The 19,744-nt window shown below is 41.9% G+C and overlaps 4 protein-coding genes across 5 annotated transcripts in view; 2 read left to right on the forward strand and 2 right to left on the reverse strand.

Moving 5' to 3' along the window:
- Positions 1–4,885, reverse strand: part of LOC128894102 (unc-112-related protein-like) — a 47,140-nt gene extending 42,255 nt beyond the window's left edge. Inside the window, exon 1 of the mRNA XM_054155570.1 lies at positions 4,511–4,885. Within this exon, the coding sequence (XP_054011545.1) occupies positions 4,511–4,649 (139 nt within the window). The 5' untranslated portion in view covers positions 4,650–4,885. The remainder of the gene's footprint in view (positions 1–4,510) is intronic.
- A 1,119-nt stretch (positions 4,886–6,004) lies between these two features.
- LOC128894122 (putative transferase CAF17 homolog, mitochondrial) lies at positions 6,005–7,530 on the forward strand. 2 transcript variants are annotated; one of them, XM_054155598.1, is made up of 2 exons: positions 6,005–6,175; positions 6,284–7,530. In XM_054155598.1, exon 2 carries the CDS (start codon positions 6,322–6,324, stop codon positions 7,420–7,422), a length of 1,101 nt encoding a protein of 366 aa, XP_054011573.1. In that variant the 5' UTR covers positions 6,005–6,175; positions 6,284–6,321; the 3' UTR covers positions 7,423–7,530. The 2 variants fall into 2 exon arrangements, with proteins under 2 accessions (XP_054011573.1, XP_054011572.1); XM_054155597.1 differs by having other exon boundaries at positions 6,006–6,170; positions 6,284–7,529.
- Positions 7,531–7,961: 431 nt separating this feature from the next.
- LOC128894109 (RNA-binding protein 34-like) lies at positions 7,962–10,590 on the reverse strand. Its single transcript, XM_054155576.1, has 4 exons — positions 10,445–10,590; positions 8,865–10,217; positions 8,484–8,794; positions 7,962–8,411 (listed from the first exon to the last, which is right to left on the reverse strand). The coding sequence occupies exons 2-4, from the start codon at positions 10,177–10,179 to the stop codon at positions 8,208–8,210; spliced, it is 1,830 nt and encodes a 609-aa protein (XP_054011551.1). The 5' UTR covers positions 10,180–10,217; positions 10,445–10,590; the 3' UTR covers positions 7,962–8,207.
- Positions 10,591–10,642: 52 nt separating this feature from the next.
- Positions 10,643–13,028, forward strand: LOC128894107 (tubulin--tyrosine ligase-like protein 12). The gene is made up of 2 exons (XM_054155574.1): positions 10,643–10,905; positions 10,981–13,028. The coding sequence occupies exon 2, from the start codon at positions 11,003–11,005 to the stop codon at positions 12,851–12,853; it is 1,851 nt and encodes a 616-aa protein (XP_054011549.1). The 5' UTR covers positions 10,643–10,905; positions 10,981–11,002; the 3' UTR covers positions 12,854–13,028.
- Positions 13,029–19,744: the final 6,716 nt, after the last annotated feature.

A 19,744-nucleotide genomic window follows, 5' to 3' on the forward strand; every position in this document is an offset into this window, starting at 1 on the left:
GCGTGAATTGTAATTTCTGAACAGCGAATAATAATACGTTAATTAAAGGGACTTTCGTTATCCCGAAGTCCAGGTTGCCAACGTGACCGCTGGGAGCAGGGTCCCCATCGATTTCGTAGAAGCAACGCAAGAAGAATGTAGTCTTGTCATCGAGTTACTGATGTACGGTACTTCGGAGTCCTCGACTTCTTTCGCGATCTACGTCTGCCCGCGTACGCGCACCTGTCCAGCCGAGAACGTTAATTATGCGAGCAAAGAGTCACGCGCCTTTCTTCTGCCTATATTTCGCGCCCGTGAGTTGGATCATCGAACCTTCCGTTCTCAACCGTAATCGCGCGAAATACCAACACCTACGCGCGCCAGAAATGGACGAGATATTTACTTGGATACATTATAAATGTTTATTCATTACTAATCGGACATAAATTAGAAATTTTAATGAAGGTTCCGAGGCTTGAAATACGAACTTCTCTCGCGGATTTCATTTACCGTTCGAACCAGATTTCGACAAAACGCACCAGGATGTAGGACGATCGTTCCATTTCCAGTGCATTACGTCGAAAAGTGGCTCCTGAATAGCCAATCGTAAAGATATCTCCGCGAGGTGTCCCGTAACGCATGCAGCGATGCATTTGTATCGCGTTTAAATGCGCCATTTATAAGCACTCGTGTCCGTTTAAGTGGCGAGCGAACGTGGTGTAGCGATCGGACGTCGGAACGCGTTTCTCCGCGGTCGCAGAAAGCCGAGAGTGGAATGGAAATGTCAACTTTTTGATGATCGAAGTGGAATAGACTTTGAAACTAAATCTTCGTGTTAAGAGCAAGATGTTTCATCGAGACGAGGAAAACAAAGTGGCATCTGAATTTTGATATACATAAACGTGACCTACCAATGCGACTTTTCATCTACTTAATAAATAAAAGTTACAACTTGAATTGCATAGAACGAATGGATAAGTAAAAAGTGTTCGATCGAATTGAGCATCTACCAATCAAATAAAACTTATCTCTGCATCCGACTCTGTGATAACCTTGGAAAACTAACATTTGGAACACCCGGTATATTTACGTAGGGCTTTACCCACCGGTCACGAGACAACCGTGTTCGAAGGCGGTGAACGCGCACCTGTACGACTACGGTAACCTGTCAAGCTGGAAGGGCAAGAAAGGGCCAACGTAACAAAAGCTCTTGCTCGGTCCAGGACTCCTCTTTACCTGCTCCCTGTCCGCCGATATCGAGATTTAGGTACCTGAACGCTCGCCATCGGTCAATTCGTGTACGGACCATGGCCACAAATTATGCCTCCGTGCACAACTGCTAACTGAAGCGAGATACACAGAGTCCGCAAACAGTTACAACGAGTAGAAAAATATAGAGAAGGGTGATCGAGAAATATTCTGGCTTAGAAAATTTACAAGGAAAATATACGTAATATTTCGCTACTGATATCTGTAAATTAAATCAATTTTTTCTCCTAGACTCGGTATTTCTCCTTCATTCTACAAATATCCGTTTGCAATCGGACTTTTTTTCATTATCTCACTTCTATAAAGAGTTTCGCAATTTCGCGATGAAGATTTCTGTACGCCCCGATTGGCCTACCTGTCGAAGCGTCATGTCGACCGAAGCGTGGGTATATCGGCGCTAGCGTAGAATTATCGTTATTACACACCGAAGAGGCATATCTCTCAGATACGAGTTATCTCGTTGCTCGCGCGAGCAACGAGTAAACACCGTGGCTGGAGTTCTCTTTCACCGGAAGTAGTCTTCTGCCACGTTCGTTCCGGGGTGGCGGTGCCTCCGTGGCTCGACGAAAGTGCGTCGAACTTTTAGAAATTTGTGAATCGAAAAGAAGAAAGAATTTCCTTTCGAGGATTCATGTTATCGATGGTGGGAAATTATTACGCTAAGCTTGATAATTTGCACAACAGATCAAGATACATCCAAGTTTCACAATTTCCTAACGAACAACCCTTAAGATATAAAACAGAATCGAGGCTATCACTGAGTCCCGGAATAATTCCTACACCTGATTCAAACTTATATATATTTCTAGATCAAGATACTACGAGACCCTTATCGCTAAATATATGTACCGTACCAATCAAGCATTCCGATATAAACTTTTTCGCCTACGTGAGACTGCATGTCGCAACTATATCCAAGGTGGAATTGGAAATCGAGCAAAGAAAACTCGCGGCGAATTTACATTCACGGTCATAACGAACCGGGGCTCGGGACGATTTCACAGGATCGTTGTTCCGTCCGATTTACCGCCAGCATAAAAAGAGGATGCCTGACTTAGTTTACAGGGGGGAGACGAGATTTAATGAAGGGATAAAAGGTCGGCTGGTGCAAGGCCCTTTTGGGATTGGAGAACGGGGCGACGCGACGGGGCAGAAGGCTGACTCGAAAAATCCTACGGAGGAAACGCCGAGTTAAAATAAGCCTCACTGCTCGCGCCGCGGGAGAAAAACGAGAGAGCGAACCGCGTCGTCTTCGTGAGATACCGCCCAAAATACGCTGATGCCTGATAGAAGGCGGACCTGAGAGCGCTGGGAATTTATACCGCGCGATGCTAGCTCGTACAAACAAGCTGCAAACGGATGAAAAAGGGAAACCGATATCCGTTGTAGGTGTGAATCACCGCGACCAGCGTAAACGACGTTGTGAAAATAAACCGATGGACGCGGTCTATTTTGAATCCACTTAAGGGATAACGCCATCTTGGAGATGGAAAGCGATGGTGGTTCTTCGGGAATTAATCGCACTGAAGCTGCGTGGTCGAAGAGGTTAAGCTTATGGTAGATTAATGCGCGTGGTTTGCAGAGGATAACTGTATTTTCGGTTTTTCATGCGAGTTGGTTTCTGGTCGAAATGGCGGCCGAGTTTAGGTTGGCGTTTTTCGCTATATATTAGAGAAGAAACGTTATGGAGATTCCTTGGGAATTAATCGCGGAGAAACTACGTGACCGAAAAAATTGGTGCTAACGGTACTTGAATATACACTGTTTGTAGAGTACAAACATATTTTTGTTTTTGTTATAGACGATCTATATTAAAAATAGCGGCGTAGTGTAAATGGGTATTTTCTATCCTCCTTAGATCTGATTATAAATTTGAGAAACAACGTTCTAGTGGCATGAATGCAAAAAAAGGTTATCTATCGTTACTCAAAGTTTTTTTTAATGATCAAGGTAACCCATCGAGAGTCACCATGGGAATTCCTATCGTCCTGCGCAATCGTGGGCGACACCAGTTCACCTCTGACCTGATGTATCGCTTACGACCGGAAATAAACTGCTAGCAATAAACAGTCGGCTATCATCGAGGTCGGGTCGTCGGTGAATTTCACGGACAATTTGCAAAACAATTACTCGGTATCTTTTTAGGACAGCTGCAGCAAGGCTACTACGTGACCTGCGATATCCTCGAGTCTATTCGACCGTGCACGCTATACGTGGGCTACCGTTCGCTCAATTGATCGAAATTGGCTAATTCGCCGGGGCTGGAACTATCCTGCTCCCGACGTGGTTAATTCGTCCGTGTATTGGCCGATAGTAGCTCTCGTTTTAGTCTGGCTTGTTAATATCTTCAGTCTACCAGGGCTGAACCGCCATATCGATGAATTTTATAGTGAGCTTCTCTGATAGTCGATACTAACGACCTTCTAATTAATTCATATTCTCGAATATCTAAGACCTTGTAGAAGTCTTAGACAAATAGTGGCTATCGTTACTAAGTAAACTTAAAACTCTAAAATCGGATTCATGTAATCGAGGGTACTATTAGCTAGAATAGGCTAAGAACTGGTCCAGGCGAAGCAGGAGGTCCACGAGATGGTATTATTCAGAGAACCAGTCGTTCTCCAGTGGCGATTTACCAACGGAATCAGACACCGGCGCGGTTACGCTTATCTACGACGAAAGTAGCCGGTACGGTGTTCGTTTTACGTGCGGCGAGCCATAGGGAATCGGCTGTCTCACGTGTCTCCCTTCGCGAGCCTGTGGGAGCCCCTTTAGCATATAAAGGAGTCGCTGGCCGCATCTCCGTCGTCATAGCGAAAACTAGTTCGACCGTCCAGTTTTTCTACTCTCTGTCCACGCTTCGCGTTCTGGTGGGAGACGACACATCCCGAACAGTCGCGTTTGCTGCCAGCGAAACGCTAATAATCCCGCAACTTGTTGCTGCCACGACGCGCCGAACTCCCCTCGACTTCCCCAAGCGATTTTTACCTGGTATTTTGAAAGGCCAGAACCACGATTCGAGGACCTCTAGCTAAGAATCCGACACCCGTTGCTTAAGTTTCGTATTCGGTTCCCACCGCAATCCACCCGCGCGATATCGAAATATCACGTGACAATTCGCTTATCACGTGTCTCAAATTAATCGAGAGGTATCGTTCGAACGTTCGATTCACGCGCGCCACCTAGGACCGCTCTCATTGGCGCGAAAAAAAAAATGAGCGGAAACCGCGAAAATATTCAAAGGAGCGTTCAAAAGACTCACCGAGATCCTCGACCAGGCGCAGCATGACACCGCCGATGTGCAGCTCTCCTTTTACTCGCAAGCTTCTCTCCGTTTGAAGATCGGTCACGTACACGCGCAGCACCCAGCTGCCGTCCACCTCGTGACCGTCGGAGTACATGTTTCCTGGTCCAACGATGCGAAAAGACGAGAGGAAAATAAAAGGTACCGCGTTCGTTGGTTCGCGTGCGTACACTTTCCAAGTTCCCAGACACTCAAACTCGTGACGGAAAAAAGTTCCGATTCTATGGCGCGGAAATCATGATTCCGCGGCACTCGAGACACCGTCGCGAACGCACACGCGATATTAATCGGCGCTCGCGATAAGAAACGGAATCGTGTCGCGGTATCGAATGGTCTCGAGAGGACTCGACTTGCGATACACTAGCCGACTCGACCCGAACCGAACTCGTGTATCGAATACTGTGCACGAACGCTTCGGTCGTCAACCGCAAGCTTGTTCCTCGACTGGTGTCGGCCGCGGACTCACGGCTCGGCTGCGCTCTCTTACCGAGAATAGAACTATTTACAAGTGACGCGCGTTTGGAATGCGCGCGCAGGTCTCCCTCCCTTCGTCCCTGGCTCCCCTTCCGCATCATCGCCTTTCGAGCCACTAACCCCTCCCTTCCCCCGCGACGCCGGCGCACTCAACCCGTCACACAACTCGGTTTCCTTTCCCTCTGCGTCTGCCGACGCTACTCCTATATACTTGACGTGTTGGGCAAATTTTATACAAAACGTCGTTCGTTTGCAATAATCTCGATGTTATTCGATTCCCAGTTATGTTACCGTACCATGAACTTTTCGATTCGAATATATTATTCGAGTAAAGTACCTCTCGTTATCGAACGACCGTTCGCCTACATGGATCAGTTCCGGTATCTTGCAAAAATATGTTCACCTTGTGCTTTGATAACGAATACAGAATCATTTATCGTTTTATCGCTATTTTCTGTCGTCAAATATTAATTTTTTCGTCATTTCGACAGCGAACGGTGACACGGATTCGTGCCGCTCGAAAAATTCTTCAAATATCGTTTCCCTTTCTTGAAGCGGTGAATGATGTTATTCAAACTTTGCGATACTTGTCAATCCTGAAACAAACAAAATTGAAATAAAGTTTATATAGTAACAAATTGGAGTATTATTAGTCTGAAAAAGGAATAGGTGAGTTATATGTCTCAGTTCAATATGTATGTATTAAACTTAGGGTAAGAATGTATCTGAAATAAAAAATGAATTACAAATTCAATAAATAGTAACTCCTAATTTATTTTTTACCGCGCCGCTGGAATTGTAGTATTCGTATCTCCACCTAACGATCACAACCCGAACTATTCTTCTACTTCAACTCGAAGGATAAGTACCCTACTTAATAAACAATTACGAAACTGCATTATCTGCAACAGTACCTCTGTATGTTTCGAGCATTTGATCATAGTGGCGCTAGTGAACGGATAACAACTATTTTATTGACTGCTAGTGCAGCCGCATAAGGTAGACATATATACAAATTCTTATTCGATAAGTGATGGAATCACAATATCAATGTAATTTTCAAAAGCTAGAATTCTAACTGAAATTTACACGGAGCATTGACGGAGGAGTTTCGTGAAATATCCTTGTCCAAACGAACAAAAACGTAAGGTTTGGTTCCAAACATTTTTTTTTTCTATAATGATAGTAAGTGATTTGAGGTTAGAATCAGTAAAATTATATTCATTTTATATTGGCTGCGTGTGTTTCTTTACAAAGGTCGGACTTGCACGAATATTTTGGTGAAATTTGGTGCAATGATTGTCCGTCTTAAAAGATTTGTTTTACCACTCTGCAAGTTGGATAAACTTGGAAAAATTCAGAAACAGTATGTTAGATACGGTTCTTTGCAGTCTTCGGCTAAAGTGTTAGAGCATCTAAAAACTAAGAGTTTATTGCGAATTAGAGGAAAAGAGACTTCAGATTTTCTACAAGGATTGATTACGAATGATATGAAGCACTTAAACGAAGGAGCAGCTAATTTGTATGCACTGTTTCTAAATATTAAGGGTAGAGTGTTGTACGATGTTATCGTGTATAAGAGTCAGGAAGACGATGTGTATTACATTGAATGCGATTCAGAAGCCGTAGATTCGTTGCAAAAACATTTAAAAATGTATCGTATTAGGAAAAAAATAGATATAGACACCTTAGGAGACAGTATGAATGTTTGGGTATTCTTTGATTCTACACAATATTCTGGTGATAAAAATGCTGATAGTGGAGAACAAAAACTTGAAGGTTTTATATTTCCATGTGGTAGTCTTAATAATAAATCGAGAAAAGTGATAAATAATATTATGATGTACGAAGATCCTAGACTCTCGAACTTAGGTATCAGAATCCTAGCAGAATCAAACATTGAAAGTAATGAAATAAGAAAACATCTGAATTCTGATGTGCTTGTTTCTAATAGTATACTAAGTTATAAAACATTTCGTTATAAACTCGGAGTTCCCGAAGGTGTTGAAGATTTACCACCAGGAAAACCCTTACCTCTAGAAGTTAATTGTGATTATTTACACGGAATTAGTTTTCATAAAGGTTGTTATATTGGTCAAGAACTTACTGCGCGTACTTATCACACTGGTGTCGTAAGAAAACGTTTAATGCCATTATTATTTGAAGAGCTTCCTACAAAATCGTTTTCGTACGACGAAAAAATTGTCGATGAATCTGGCAATGCAGTAGGTAAATTTAGGGGAAATGAAAAAGAATACGGATTAGCTTTAATGCGAATCGCGGAAACCTTGAAAGCAAAATCTCTTACTATATCGGATCATAAACTAAATGTATCGAAGCCCTTATGGTGGCCGCAAGATTTGCAACAACAAAGTGTATCCGCTAATAAAAAATAATGCATATAAATGAGATACTGTTTAGTTTATATAGTTCTCCGTTTCTACATAGAAAATTGTAATATGAGAATATAAAATAAATTTATTACGCAAAGAAATTATAGAGTATTTCTCTTCCTTGTACTTTGTAGGATGGAATCTATAGCTAGTACATCGACCATGGATCAACCTGGTATCAGTGATTATAAGCATGGCGCCACTTCAACAAATCGAGAGTCAAAGGAAACTACAGCGGGAGTCTTTACGTGTACCTATTGTTTATTAGAAGAACGATTCGATTTCAAAGGTGCCAAACCACCGTTTGCACGGCAAATAACTTATTCGGAAGAATGTTACGTTATGAAAGATCCTTTTAGTATACCAAACAGGGGAGAAGTGTTAGTGCTCGGTGGTGACTGTAATTTTTGTAATAAACCTGTATGTCTAGGATGCAGTATATATTTCGGAAAACGGTTTTGTTTAAAATGTGCGTCAAGCAATATAAACAATTTACCGTCTCAATTGCATCAAAAAATAAGAAACCTAATAAAAACTATTGATTCATAAAAATAGTATTTTATTAGATATCAAATACTTGCTTCCACTTTCACAGCTCACACTTAAGGAATACACATAGGTAAAAGTATTATAAACATTATATCACCCATTTAAATCACTCAATTACTATCATTTCCTTCTTTCTTATATCAATCAGAACAGACTGTTACCTTTCATCACTGTCGTACAAATAAAAATAAAACTATAAGAACGTCATAAATCGAGAATATATATTTTTACCATGTCGTTTAATTTGTTGGTTTCTTAGGTTTGGCAGCAAGTTTCTCTGCCAAAATTTTCTTTTTTTTCTCTAATTTATTCGGTCTTTTCTTTTTTTCTCCATCAGCTTTTTGACCTTGAAATGTCTTTGATTGTTGTGGACTAGTTTGTTTTCCACCAAGTTTCTGTTGTTTTTCAGTTATTCTTTTCAAAGCACTTTGTTTGTTCTGTCTCTGAAAAAAGTCCATAATAGTTTAACATGTTTCACATTTTTTTTTTAAATTAAAATAAATAATAATACTTACCGATTTGCTCATTTCTGGACTGTGTTTTTGTTTTTTACTTGGACCTCTGTTTCCATCTTCTACAGAAAGTGATCTTTTTCCATGCTTATCTTTGCCTTTTCTGTTTTGTTCATTAGATGGTTTTACTCTGAGCTCTCGATTTGCAAGTTTTGTACCATTTAATTCTAAAGCTAATGCAACAGAATCTTCAGTTTTAAAATTAATGTATCCAAATCCTTTGCCTATTCCAGTCTTATTATCTCTGACTACACGCACAGATACTATTTCACCACAATTTTTAAAATGCTTTCTGAATGTATTATCATCAACATCTGGAAAACATAACACATTTTGGAACCTATACATGTATAATTCTTATGTAACTACAGACATTATACTTACTAAATGGTAAATTTCCTACAAATACAGATTTCTTTTGATCAGGTTTTTCTTCTGCACTGAGAGCTGAATCTACTCTTATATAATTTCCTAAAAATACTTCACCATTCAAAGATAAAGCTTCTTTAGCAGATTCTTTTGAATGAAACTTAATATATGCATAAACTGACTTTAATCTTGGATGTATATCTTTAGTTATGGCTGCAACTTTTTTAGGTATATTTAAAGATTTTGCCACTACACCTCTTAAACGAATAGAGTCAATATCACCAAATTTTTTGAATTGTTTTTTCAATTGTTTCTTTGTTACTTCTTTTGGAAGATTACCAACAAAAATAGTATTTTCATCTCCTTTTATTTCTTCTAAATAATCATTCATCTTTTCTTTATTTTTCTTATTTTGCTGAGGACTGTCAAGTGTACTATTTATTTCCTCCTCTACTTCTTCCTCATCCTCATCATCATCATCATCCTCCTCCTCATCATCATCATCTTCATCTTCATCCTCTTCCTCCTCAGTAGATTCTTCATCACTTTCTCTTGTTTCAACAAAATCTTCATCTTCATCATCATCAGCAAGACTATTCCCTAGAAGAGCTTTTAAACCAAGAGTTGATTCTTCACCCTCCTCTTCATCTTCGTCATCTGATTCCTCCTCCTCCTCCTCCTCAACTTCTTCGCTATCAATGTCAGAATTTTCATCATCCTCTTCCTCTTCCTTACCATCACTTGTAACATCTGATTTGCCTGAACTACTCTTAACAGATTTATTATTATCATTGAGTGATTTTAATCCTTTAAACATTTTCACTCCCTTATTTTCTTTGAGCTCCTCCTCATCTTCTTCATAATCTTCATCGTCTTCATCAGTATCATCAGCTAAACTGGTTCCAAGAATATTTGTTACAGTTTTCTCTTCTTCGCTGTCATCTTCATCAGACTCTTCTTCATCTTCATTGTCACTGCTTTCTTCCATAAAGCTTTGTTCTGGTAGTACAACACCCTCGTTAATATCTTCATCGGATTCAGACTCATCTTCTTCACCTTCTTCCACATTTTTTTTATGCAATTCTTCCTTCGGATTGCGTTGCTTTTTGTCACCTTTTGGAGAATTCTTCTTCTTTGTTTCTTTGTTTTTTTCTGGTGTTTTCTGTTTATCGTTATTTTGTGTTTTTGATCCATTAATCAGGGCAACTTTGCCTGTCGAAGTGTTTTTAAATTTTTGATTCTTTTTCTTCTGAACAAATCCGCCTTTCGGCGTATGTAGAAGATCTTTTGTCGTTCCATTTTTACTTTTTTCTACTACTGTTTTAACCATCTTTACAACTGTATCTTTCACTTTGTAGAAATGTTACTCTATCGTGAATAAAAGAAGGAATTAACGCTACGTGAATAGATTAATTTCAAGAGGTTATCGAACAATTCAAATTTCGTGATGTCATGAGGTTATTATTCCACGTGCGATACGCGATACAGCGGGCAAATCGAAGGTAGATTACAATAGTAAACGAAAAAAGTGATATTTTTCGATCAATCTAGCATAATATATTCGAATTCTACGTTAAAGTAATTAAGTTACTTACCACAAGCTTCTGTGTGCAAACCAAACCGTCAAGATCAAGTACACCTTTTAAAATGCCGGCTTAACCTGACAAACACGAGACCAACACAAGTTTAACCGCCAACAGGAAGAACGAAATCCGCCATAACTGTTTTTGCCTTTGTTCGAATATATAGTAACAAACTAAATTGTCTACCCTACGAATATCCCTATGTCTAATTTTCCTATAAAAGAAACCATTAAAATTTTAATTTTCTATTGAAGTTCAAAGGATTGTAAAAGAATTGTATTAACATTTAATTTAAGTTTTGTATGACAATTTGTAACAATAAACATGAAAAATATGTCAGCTGTAGATAAGGAGTTTGGTACGAAAGGAGAGGTTATGTTTACAATGTGTTCCTTATAAAGAGTTTTGAAATTTCAGTTGAACTATCGTAAACTATTTTGTAAGCAACACGTTAATCACTAAAAATATTTTAGGTAATTATAATGATAACTAAAACAAGTGAATGTATTATAGTATTAATATGGTAATTAATTTCTTTAATCTTGCAGATTTTATTTACACCTTTGCACAATGGATGGAGTAGGATTGTATAATAGATTTGTCCAATCGCATCGACCTCAACTGGAATCATCTGGAGTGCCAAGTATATTTTGGGAAGCTCTATTTAAAAAACTACAGTATCAAATATTTGATTCCGGTCTTATGTTTCAATTGATAAGAATTAATTATGAAGATGCTCCTAGGGATCCAAAGGATCCAGTTTGGAAACTTTTTGTTATTTCTGAAAGCGGTATCTCTGCTAGTGATCCAAATAACATTTTTCTGGTAGACCATGCATGGACTTACGACACAGCTAATGCTAGACAGAATTTAGCGAGTATACCAGGACTCTTGGATCGTATGTGTATCTTAATGAGTTACGAGTTTGAGACTGATGAAGAATGTGATAAAATAGAATTTGTATTAAAAGAGATGTGGAGGTATAATCAGTCGTTTTCTTTAAGTCGCGGAGAGATAGAAGATAGAATGCCAATTTGGTACATCATGGACGAAGTAGGATGCGCGGTAAATCATAGCGACGATCCCAACTTCAGAATGGTGCCATTCTTATACATACCAGAAGGTGTTAGCTACACGTTAATGTTTCCTATACGCGACGTCGAGTGCGAGGAGGAAGTTAGAAGAGACTTTATCGAAGGTCTAACAAACGATGAGAAAACCCGACGAGCTTTGCGTATACCATGGGTAGATGCATCTTTTCTTGGAGAAAGCTTTGTACAGACAGAGCCAAACGAAGACTATTTCTTGACGGGTCACATTTCTGAAACCCTACCAGAGGACATAACTCCAGAAGTACTCCAAAGGAATAAAGACAGAAAATTAAAAGTTTACTCACAGTACACATACGTAAACGATTATTTGACCGACCCTGCATTTGAGATTGTATACAATGAAAGAGAAGCAGACATCTTATGGTACACTGACCACTTTAAGCAGTACAAAGAATTGAGCATTCGCTCGCCACACGTTTTCGTGAACCAGTTCCCATTCGAAAATGTTCTAACTATAAAAGATTTACTATGTATCGTGTGCAGAAGAAAAGCAGGAGAAAATACACATGATCCGGTCACACTCGAAACTTATCCGGAATGGTTACCAACTACTTACAATTTACGCACAGAGCTGGTGCAATTCGTCGCCTATTTCGAACACAGAAAATCGCGGGGATTAGACAATCATTGGATCTGCAAGCCTTGGAACCTCGCCAGGGGATTGGACACTCACATCACGAATAATCTACACCACATTCTACGTTTGCCCGGTACAGGACCTAAAATCGCGCAGAAGTATATCTCTGATCCCGTCCTGTTTAAGAGACCAGAAATTGGTAACGTTAAATTCGACATACGCTATGTGGTAATGCTGAAGTCGGTGAAGCCCCTGAGGGCGTTCGCCTACAAAAACTTCTTCCTAAGATTCGCAAACAAGGAGTTCGCTTTAAATAATTTCGACCTCTACGAACAACATTTCACCGTCATGAATTATTCAGAGGACACGCCACTTTTTCACCTCAAGTGCGCAGACTTCATCTTGGAATGGAGGAGACGGTACCCGGACTATCCCTGGAGCGACTACATAGAGCCAAAAATCCTGGACATGTTTCAACAAGTATTCGAGGCAGCAGTTGCCGAGAAACCACCGAAAGGAATCGCGGAAAGTCCGCAAAGTCGGGCCGTGTACGCGGTCGACTTGATGCTAGAATGGAGGGAGAATGAAATGCAGCCTATGCTGTTGGAATTGAATTTCTCACCAGATTGTAAAAGGGCCTGCGAGTACTACCCCGATTTCTACAACGACGTCTTCAGATGTCTCTTCCTGGACGATGAGAATCCGGAAATGTTTCACGATCTCAGCCCTTGAGGCAATTGAACGCGATGTTGGATGACGAGAACGGTTGCCAGTTGTGATTTAATGTAAAGATTGCATGTAAACAAATTATGAGATTGTATTATAAATAGAACAAATTTTTTTTTTATAAATTTTGTTTACGGATGTTATGTTTCTTTCGAAAATATAAAGAATTTATTGCAAGAACTCTTCTGTGTGCTTATTGGATTCCTAGATAGTAACTTCAGGGTTGACTCAAATTCGAGTTACCCTCGCAGAAGTGGTTTCATCGCCCTTTGTAAGTGGCTGGATGATCCATAAATATCGAGAGGCTATTAACGAGCGTTCCCATGGACAGCCTTCTCGCCGAAATGCATTTATTTATTCAAAACCGTCCCAGCATTTCGTATGCGGTAATGAGCAGAAGTAGCTGCAGTAAATCTGCATGCGCGAACGTTAAGGGTACGTTTGCTCCTTAAATAATTCGCGCTTTCCATAACTTGACGCTACAATGGGAAGACTGCCGTGCTACCTAATGGAATAATAAACGAGGGAGCAATTGGAACAGTTTCATGACGGCGGGCCACTTCGGCCACCGCATAATGTCCGTTTCTAATGCACGACCGTATGCTTAATGCAAAAAGAAGCGCGACGATGCGAATCTCGATACGGTGGCGGCTCCATAGCTCGAAATAAAAGGAAAACTATGGCTAGGATAATACGTGAAACGTTTGTAAAGAGAGTAAGGAAGATTCCACGGTACCAATTTTTTTCTGGCACTATATCATTCCCACCTAGAGGATTCCGATAAATTTGCAATAAAGATTCGCTGCGGGGAGAAATATACGCCTGGCTTCCTCTCTTCGTTTTATGTAATCGCTATCGGTACACCGAGATAATGGTACTTGGTAAATTTAAGAGCGGTAAATTGTTTTAGGATGCAAAATTAATTGGGGTAATATCTATTCTAAGACTCGTTTTATATGCCACGTTAAATATTGGGTTTTTTTTCTGGTCGTATTTTACTAATACTTGTTTATCGTAGATTGGTTCTTGTTTTGCATGGATATCCACCATTGCTGGACTGAAAAGCTTTTGTTATCGAAGAGATAGACACATGAAGCTCCTCCTCAGTCTACAATGAATTTTGTTTCAAAATTTATAGTTTAATAGTTCAATTTTTCTATTACTGCGTACCGATTTTTGAGGGAAAATTGTAATTGCAACGGAGGGCGATTATCGGAGATTCGAAGCATGGGCTTCGATAGCTTTTCACGCGTGAAATTTGCAGTATTGGTTGATGCTGTCGCAACGGCATAATCAACTGCGACGATTGTTTCTTTGCCCCGTTCTGTAACGTCCCCGGATCGAATCACGCGCGTATGCTGACAATCGTTTGCAACAACAATGACCCAGGACCATCGTATTTTGTTAATTATCGTTGGGTTCGTTATTCGTTTATACCGCAATGAGTTCCACGCCGCGCCGGTCGGTTCTCATTTGAAAAAGCTTTGTCGTCGAACTTCCCAGCAGAGAGCTCGACCGCATGCAATTACGCGAACGTATCGACGCTCGAGGGCAACGAATTTAACGCTGTTTCACGCTCGGATAACGGCCAACTACTTTACTTACGGCGTTACGTTTGTTACGATTCAAAGGATATTAAATTCTAATTATCTCATAAAGAAAATACGATATCAGGCGGAAAATCCGTGTAATACGCGTCCGCTGAAGGCGTATCGTGGCTCAATCGGACGTGTACAGTATGCCCTGGCTGAAACGAGACACCATAGTTGTCTTTTTTGCAATAATAAACGACGAGGAACTCTTTTACGAGGGAAGGCGAGGGACGAAGAACGAAACTGTTTTACGGCGACTGGGAAAACCGAGGCTCTCCTCTCGTTTCGGTAAGTTCCATACTTACTCTTCAAAATTAGATATCGAGAGGACGTTCTCATGCGACAAATAGAATTCAATTATTCAACTCCGTATGACACCGTTTAAATTATGCGATATTGATCCGAGCCAATTTTCGCTAGATTCAATATTCACGCGATGCCGTCGAAGTGGTGCTCTGCAACCTTTGTAAGCGAAGACACGGCGATGCATCTGATGAATAATATCTAAGGGTAGATAGTTCAGAGCTGTATTGGTTCTCTGCATGGTCCTCTTCGATGGAAGACTTCGTGCGCCTAAAAATAATGAAGTATTAGTTGGAGATTATTATGTAGTAAGTAGCACTTAACTTAAACACGAGGATTCCTCTTGTTTCTCTTGAATCACCCTTTATAAGTGAATCCCAATTTGTTTTTTTCTGTGTTTTAATAGCCTCGAGAACCTGGTGCGTCAATCGAAACGAGCTCGACCTGCAACAAGAAAGGTTCGTGTTGGAGCTACGGTCCTCGTTTTCAAGAGAAAACGAGTCGCCTATTTTTCTCCCCGCAGCCACCCCCGCGTCTATGAGCGGGTGCGTGCGGCTCCAGGTAGACGGCCTCGTTCCACCCTGCCGTGCATTCCCGAATGTTCCGTCCACGGGAGCTTCTGCACGCTGCCATTCCGCCCCCGCGAATCACGTATCGCTCAGACTGGAAATGTAGTCGCTCACCTTCGCCCAGCGCGACTCCTGGGAGGCTCCTGCGACGGCGACGTCGCTGGTAATCACGGCAATTAAGCAAATGAGTTCCGCGTATAGGGACGTCAATAACGAGGGCGTCGCAGCCCTCGAGACAAACACAGTCGTTCCGCGACACTCGCAACCCCCAACCCCTGGGTTGTGTCTCGTCGACGTTCTTTTATTCTTTTTTTACAGTTCGATATGGATATCTGATGAAGTTGGAGTCTAGGTATGTGCTTCAATTGGTCGTGGAATATTGGTGCTAATTTAGTAGAAAACGAATCTTTCCCATTTACTGTGATTGTGTAAAATAATGAAATCAGTAATTAACGTCGAGGAATGCCTTAAGAAAATTAAGAATTGACCGCAACAAGGCGGTACACGCATTTACTCTAACAAAACTATGTCAATATTAAACAGTAATATTTCCAGCAGCAACGTTACCAGTATTCGTTTGTGTGCCCCTAGGAGCGGCGACTCGTCCGACGCCGTCGGCCTAGTGGTTGCTACCCACACGACGCCCTTCCGCGCTGGAGATTGATATCGAGAAGTTGTAATAGCCATTGCGTTGGCCGTTTCATTTCTACCCAGGGCCTATTATTTTTCTCGTTGCGAGCGTCGATTCCCGCCAGCAATTTCGTGTTTCTTTTGCCGCTCAGCTACGCGGGTAATTTGGTAATTTCGTTTCTCGCCCGTCCCGGAAAGAACTTGCTAGCGCGCCACGACGGGTAATTATTCGAGAACCTTCGTTCGAAGGCTTCCGGTCGTCGAGAGAGAGAAAACAACGAACAGATGTTTTAATCGTCCCGCGCGAAGAACGCGAGCAATTTTCCATTTACCTAATGCCTCTTTTCGAGTCGCATTTGGCGCGACCGCCACTTCTAAAATGGCGAACCGCAAAATTAGTCCGGGCTCGTCCGAAACCGTGCACCGTTCCTAAGGCACTTACTCGCTTCACTTTTAACAACAAAAATTATTTTCTTTGTGCTGAAACATTTCTTTAGAAGCATGGAAAAATGAAACGTACTTCTTTAGGTGTAACTTGAGTTTTTCTGAATCGATGGCTTCAGTACAAGCTGGAGTACTGGATTGCTGAGAGTCTGTTTAAGAGTCACGAGGTCATCCCTATTACCTCTTGGAACCTTGAAGCCTCGAGAAGCTTTGGAACTCCCCAGATACCGAAAATATATGCATAAATTCAGACTACATTAATTTAGCGAGTAACTGTACATACTTTTACTTACAAAATATCATCTGCCGTCCGAAAGAACATTAAAAGCGGCTTCATTATCTCGCGACCACCTCGACTAGAGTCATTTCTTTGCGGGCAGTGGTCCCAGCGGTTAAGGGGTACGGGGGTTGTACACTTCACTGCGTTTCATGCGCCTCGAGCACCTCCAATAGCACCGAGTCGCGTTCGTCGACGCACGACCCCGCTGAAATCCTCGTTTATTGTTAATTAATGCGCTTAATTGTTATTTCATGCGGAGTAAGTATGATGTATGCAGCCTATTACGAGCAAGTTTGTCTCGAGGAAATTGCGGCACTACCCCGTGTAAAAAGTATCCCTCTTTGTACGCTAAAACTCGTCGGGGAGTGCTCGCCGCAAGAGATGACTTGTTTTTTATCGCGAAGAACATTCGCTGCGCGTTCGTATCGTTTTTTCGACGATGTAAATTTTCTTGCGGTCCGAGTCACGGAGAAACGACGTAAACGAGACCTAGGCTGCGGTAATTTCCACTCGCAGGGATCGTTTTGATATTCAGCTGGCCTGAAAAACAAAAGAAATGCGTTAGAATGAGAGAATAACTGTAGCTTTTATTCTTGTTAGAATATAAGTAGAAGACAAGTTTTATTTCTTTCTTTATGTGCGAGCACGTAATCTTTTCTTTATTTCTCCTCGTCCACGACGATATTGAACAATTCTAACTAGTTCGATGGCGATCGGAGTGAATGGAGGTCTAAAATAAGAATTTCTGTGACAGAAACTGTGTGTCTGAAACATTGAATACGCGTCGAGACGCTGCTCCCATCATCTCGGTATCATTCGAAGCGAAGGGACGTCGATCGTGCGGCGATCCCGTGAATTTTTAAAAAAGGAAAGAACGGAGGGAGCTGCGTGGCATCCAGCCACAGAATATAAAACGAGCGTCGCGGCGTACCTCGTGGACATCGTGTCCGACTACTCGACCCTGCATAAATTTTCGTCAGACCAATTTCTTCCGACTGCTCTTTCCTGGGAGGACGGTTCCCTGAAAGTTTCGGTGCCTTATTTCGCGTCGTCTAGGTCTCCCCGAGGTTTCTCCACCATGTCTTGTCCACGGGCAAGATGAGAATGCAAATTTGCTAAGCTGCAGTTTAAATTCAGTGTCGAATCCTCGATTATGCGAGGCGAGCAAAGAAACTAGGGGCTTGGTGAAGCAAAATAGAATCAAATTGGACTTTATTGAGGTAGAATCGCAATTTCATAGCTGAACCATTTGAGAGACTTTACAATTCATTCGTAGTTTCTATCTAAAAGAAAAATATGATAAGATGTGTAATTAAACTAACCCGAGTTTACTATATATCCACTAATTTTCGTTTTGGCCCACTCAACCCCTCCTACTAAGAAGAATCATAATCCAAAGACAAAGGCTGCGATTTCGCCTTCAGGGGCGTCATCCCCTCCGTCCAGGGCGGTTAGTTTCAGCTGCGCGATACGCGCTTTACAGCGTCAGACATCTTCGCCAGATGCAGACCACCCTCCTTGGTGGGACACGCGTTATTGCCACCAAGGAGGAAGCATCTTCCAGCTTTCCTTTCTTCTCCTTCGCAGCGGATCCGCAACCCCTCGGTTCTCCGGGCTCCTGCGGGGAACAGACTTCATTACGTTGCCATAAATCATGGCCAATGTACCTTATACGCATCGGACCACCGGTAGGCATGGTTATTAATTACCACCACGCGATGCCAATAAAAACCCGAGCCGTGCGGAAGACGTACTGCGATACTTGGGTGGAGATGCCCCTGTGGAAGATTGTAGGGGGTTGTTTAGGGAGTTCGTGAACCGTTTTACTGAAAAATTTTAACGTACTTTATTAGGATGGTTTCTAGACAGAGGGTTATTTCGGTGAATAAAACAGTAGACCTGCATAGATGGGGACAGGACCACAAAGGGAGGAAGCGGACAAACGTTGCGGCGTTCTTCGACGAATTGACTTTGCCACGAGCAACCTTCGTTGCGTTTACACGATTGGCAAGGGAATATTCGGCGTAGGGGTTCGATGAAACGCGGTTAAATCCCCCGGATGTCGGTACGTTTTAAATTTCAATTATAGCCCGAGAGGGTAGGGGGAGCCTCGTCGCTCGTACGTGTAAATACGCGACTCGATTGTCCGGTCGGTCAATAAAATGCTGCATTCTGAATATATATCCTGGTAGCTGGACCGTTGTCAGAGGATGAAGGTGTCGGGCGTCGAGGGGAGGGAGCGTCGCTAATAATTAAATGCCGGCAGGATTGGTTCGTACGTTGTTTTAATCCTGTCATTACCCGCAATGACGATAGCACCCACGCCGCAGTCATTCATTGAGGCGAGTCAATTACGGGAGAGTATTATCGAGTTTCGAAGGGTGTAAAACGGGGAATAATGATATTTTGATCGCGGGACGGTCTCTCGACGCGTTTCAACGTTGTAAACCCCGTGTCAAAGCGGCCAAGCAACAGAGGACCGTGTCCACGGTCAAACGCTCGCTGATTTATGCACGACGACAAGTGTACCGGCGTAATTCCGCGCGATCGAGTGGGGCCTCGATGATTCGATGAGGATTTTCCGCGGGGAAAAAAAAGAACTGCGATCGAGCTCGCTAGCGATAAAACGCCTCTTTGCCCCGACGATCGGTGGTTCGCCAAATCTGATAATTAATCCCCCTCCTGATCGGGTTTCGACGGCTTTTAAAATTGGTCACCGGATCGGGCACGGGAGTCGGGCAATGATTACTTTGTGATTACTTTGTGATTAATTTTGTAATATTCAGCGCTCGATTTCGGTTAATCATTCCGTGTATTTTCGCGGAGGCATCGGTATCTTCGATTATGATAACGAGGTTCGTTAATAACGTGGATTGAATCAATCACGGTTGTCAGGTTGATCGGTAACGTTAGTGATTACTCCGTGGCTCACACTTTACGTGACATGTTGATAGGTGTCAAAGTATTTAAACTGGACATTTTTGTATCGTTGCAGGCTTTATATTGGGTTGGCTCTCGCGCAACAATCGAGGTTCTATTTCAGTTACAATTTTACGTAACCTCTATTAAGAGGCCACGA

This window comes from Hylaeus anthracinus, unplaced genomic scaffold (assembly GCF_026225885.1).
Source record: "Hylaeus anthracinus isolate JK02 unplaced genomic scaffold, UHH_iyHylAnth1.0_haploid 3, whole genome shotgun sequence".
NCBI lineage: Eukaryota > Metazoa > Arthropoda > Insecta > Hymenoptera > Colletidae > Hylaeus > Hylaeus anthracinus.

What these genes read in the sequence shown, in the direction of transcription:
- LOC128894109 (XM_054155576.1), bottom strand. Translation starts at nt 10,179, where the DNA reads ATGGTTAAAACAGTAGTAGAAAAAAGTAAAAATGGAACGACAAAAGAT. An exon ending in TGTAGGAAATTTACCATTTA is followed by an intron (nt 8,795 to 8,864) that starts GTAAGTATAATG and finishes TATGTTTTCCAG; the next exon opens with ATGTTGATGATAATACATTC. An exon ending in GTCCAGAAATGAGCAAATCG is followed by an intron (nt 8,412 to 8,483) that starts GTAAGTATTATT and finishes GACTTTTTTCAG; the next exon opens with AGACAGAACAAACAAAGTGC.
- LOC128894107 (XM_054155574.1), top strand. Translation starts at nt 11,003, where the DNA reads ATGGATGGAGTAGGATTGTATAATAGATTTGTCCAATCGCATCGACCT.
- LOC128894122 (XM_054155598.1), top strand. Translation starts at nt 6,322, where the DNA reads ATGATTGTCCGTCTTAAAAGATTTGTTTTACCACTCTGCAAGTTGGAT.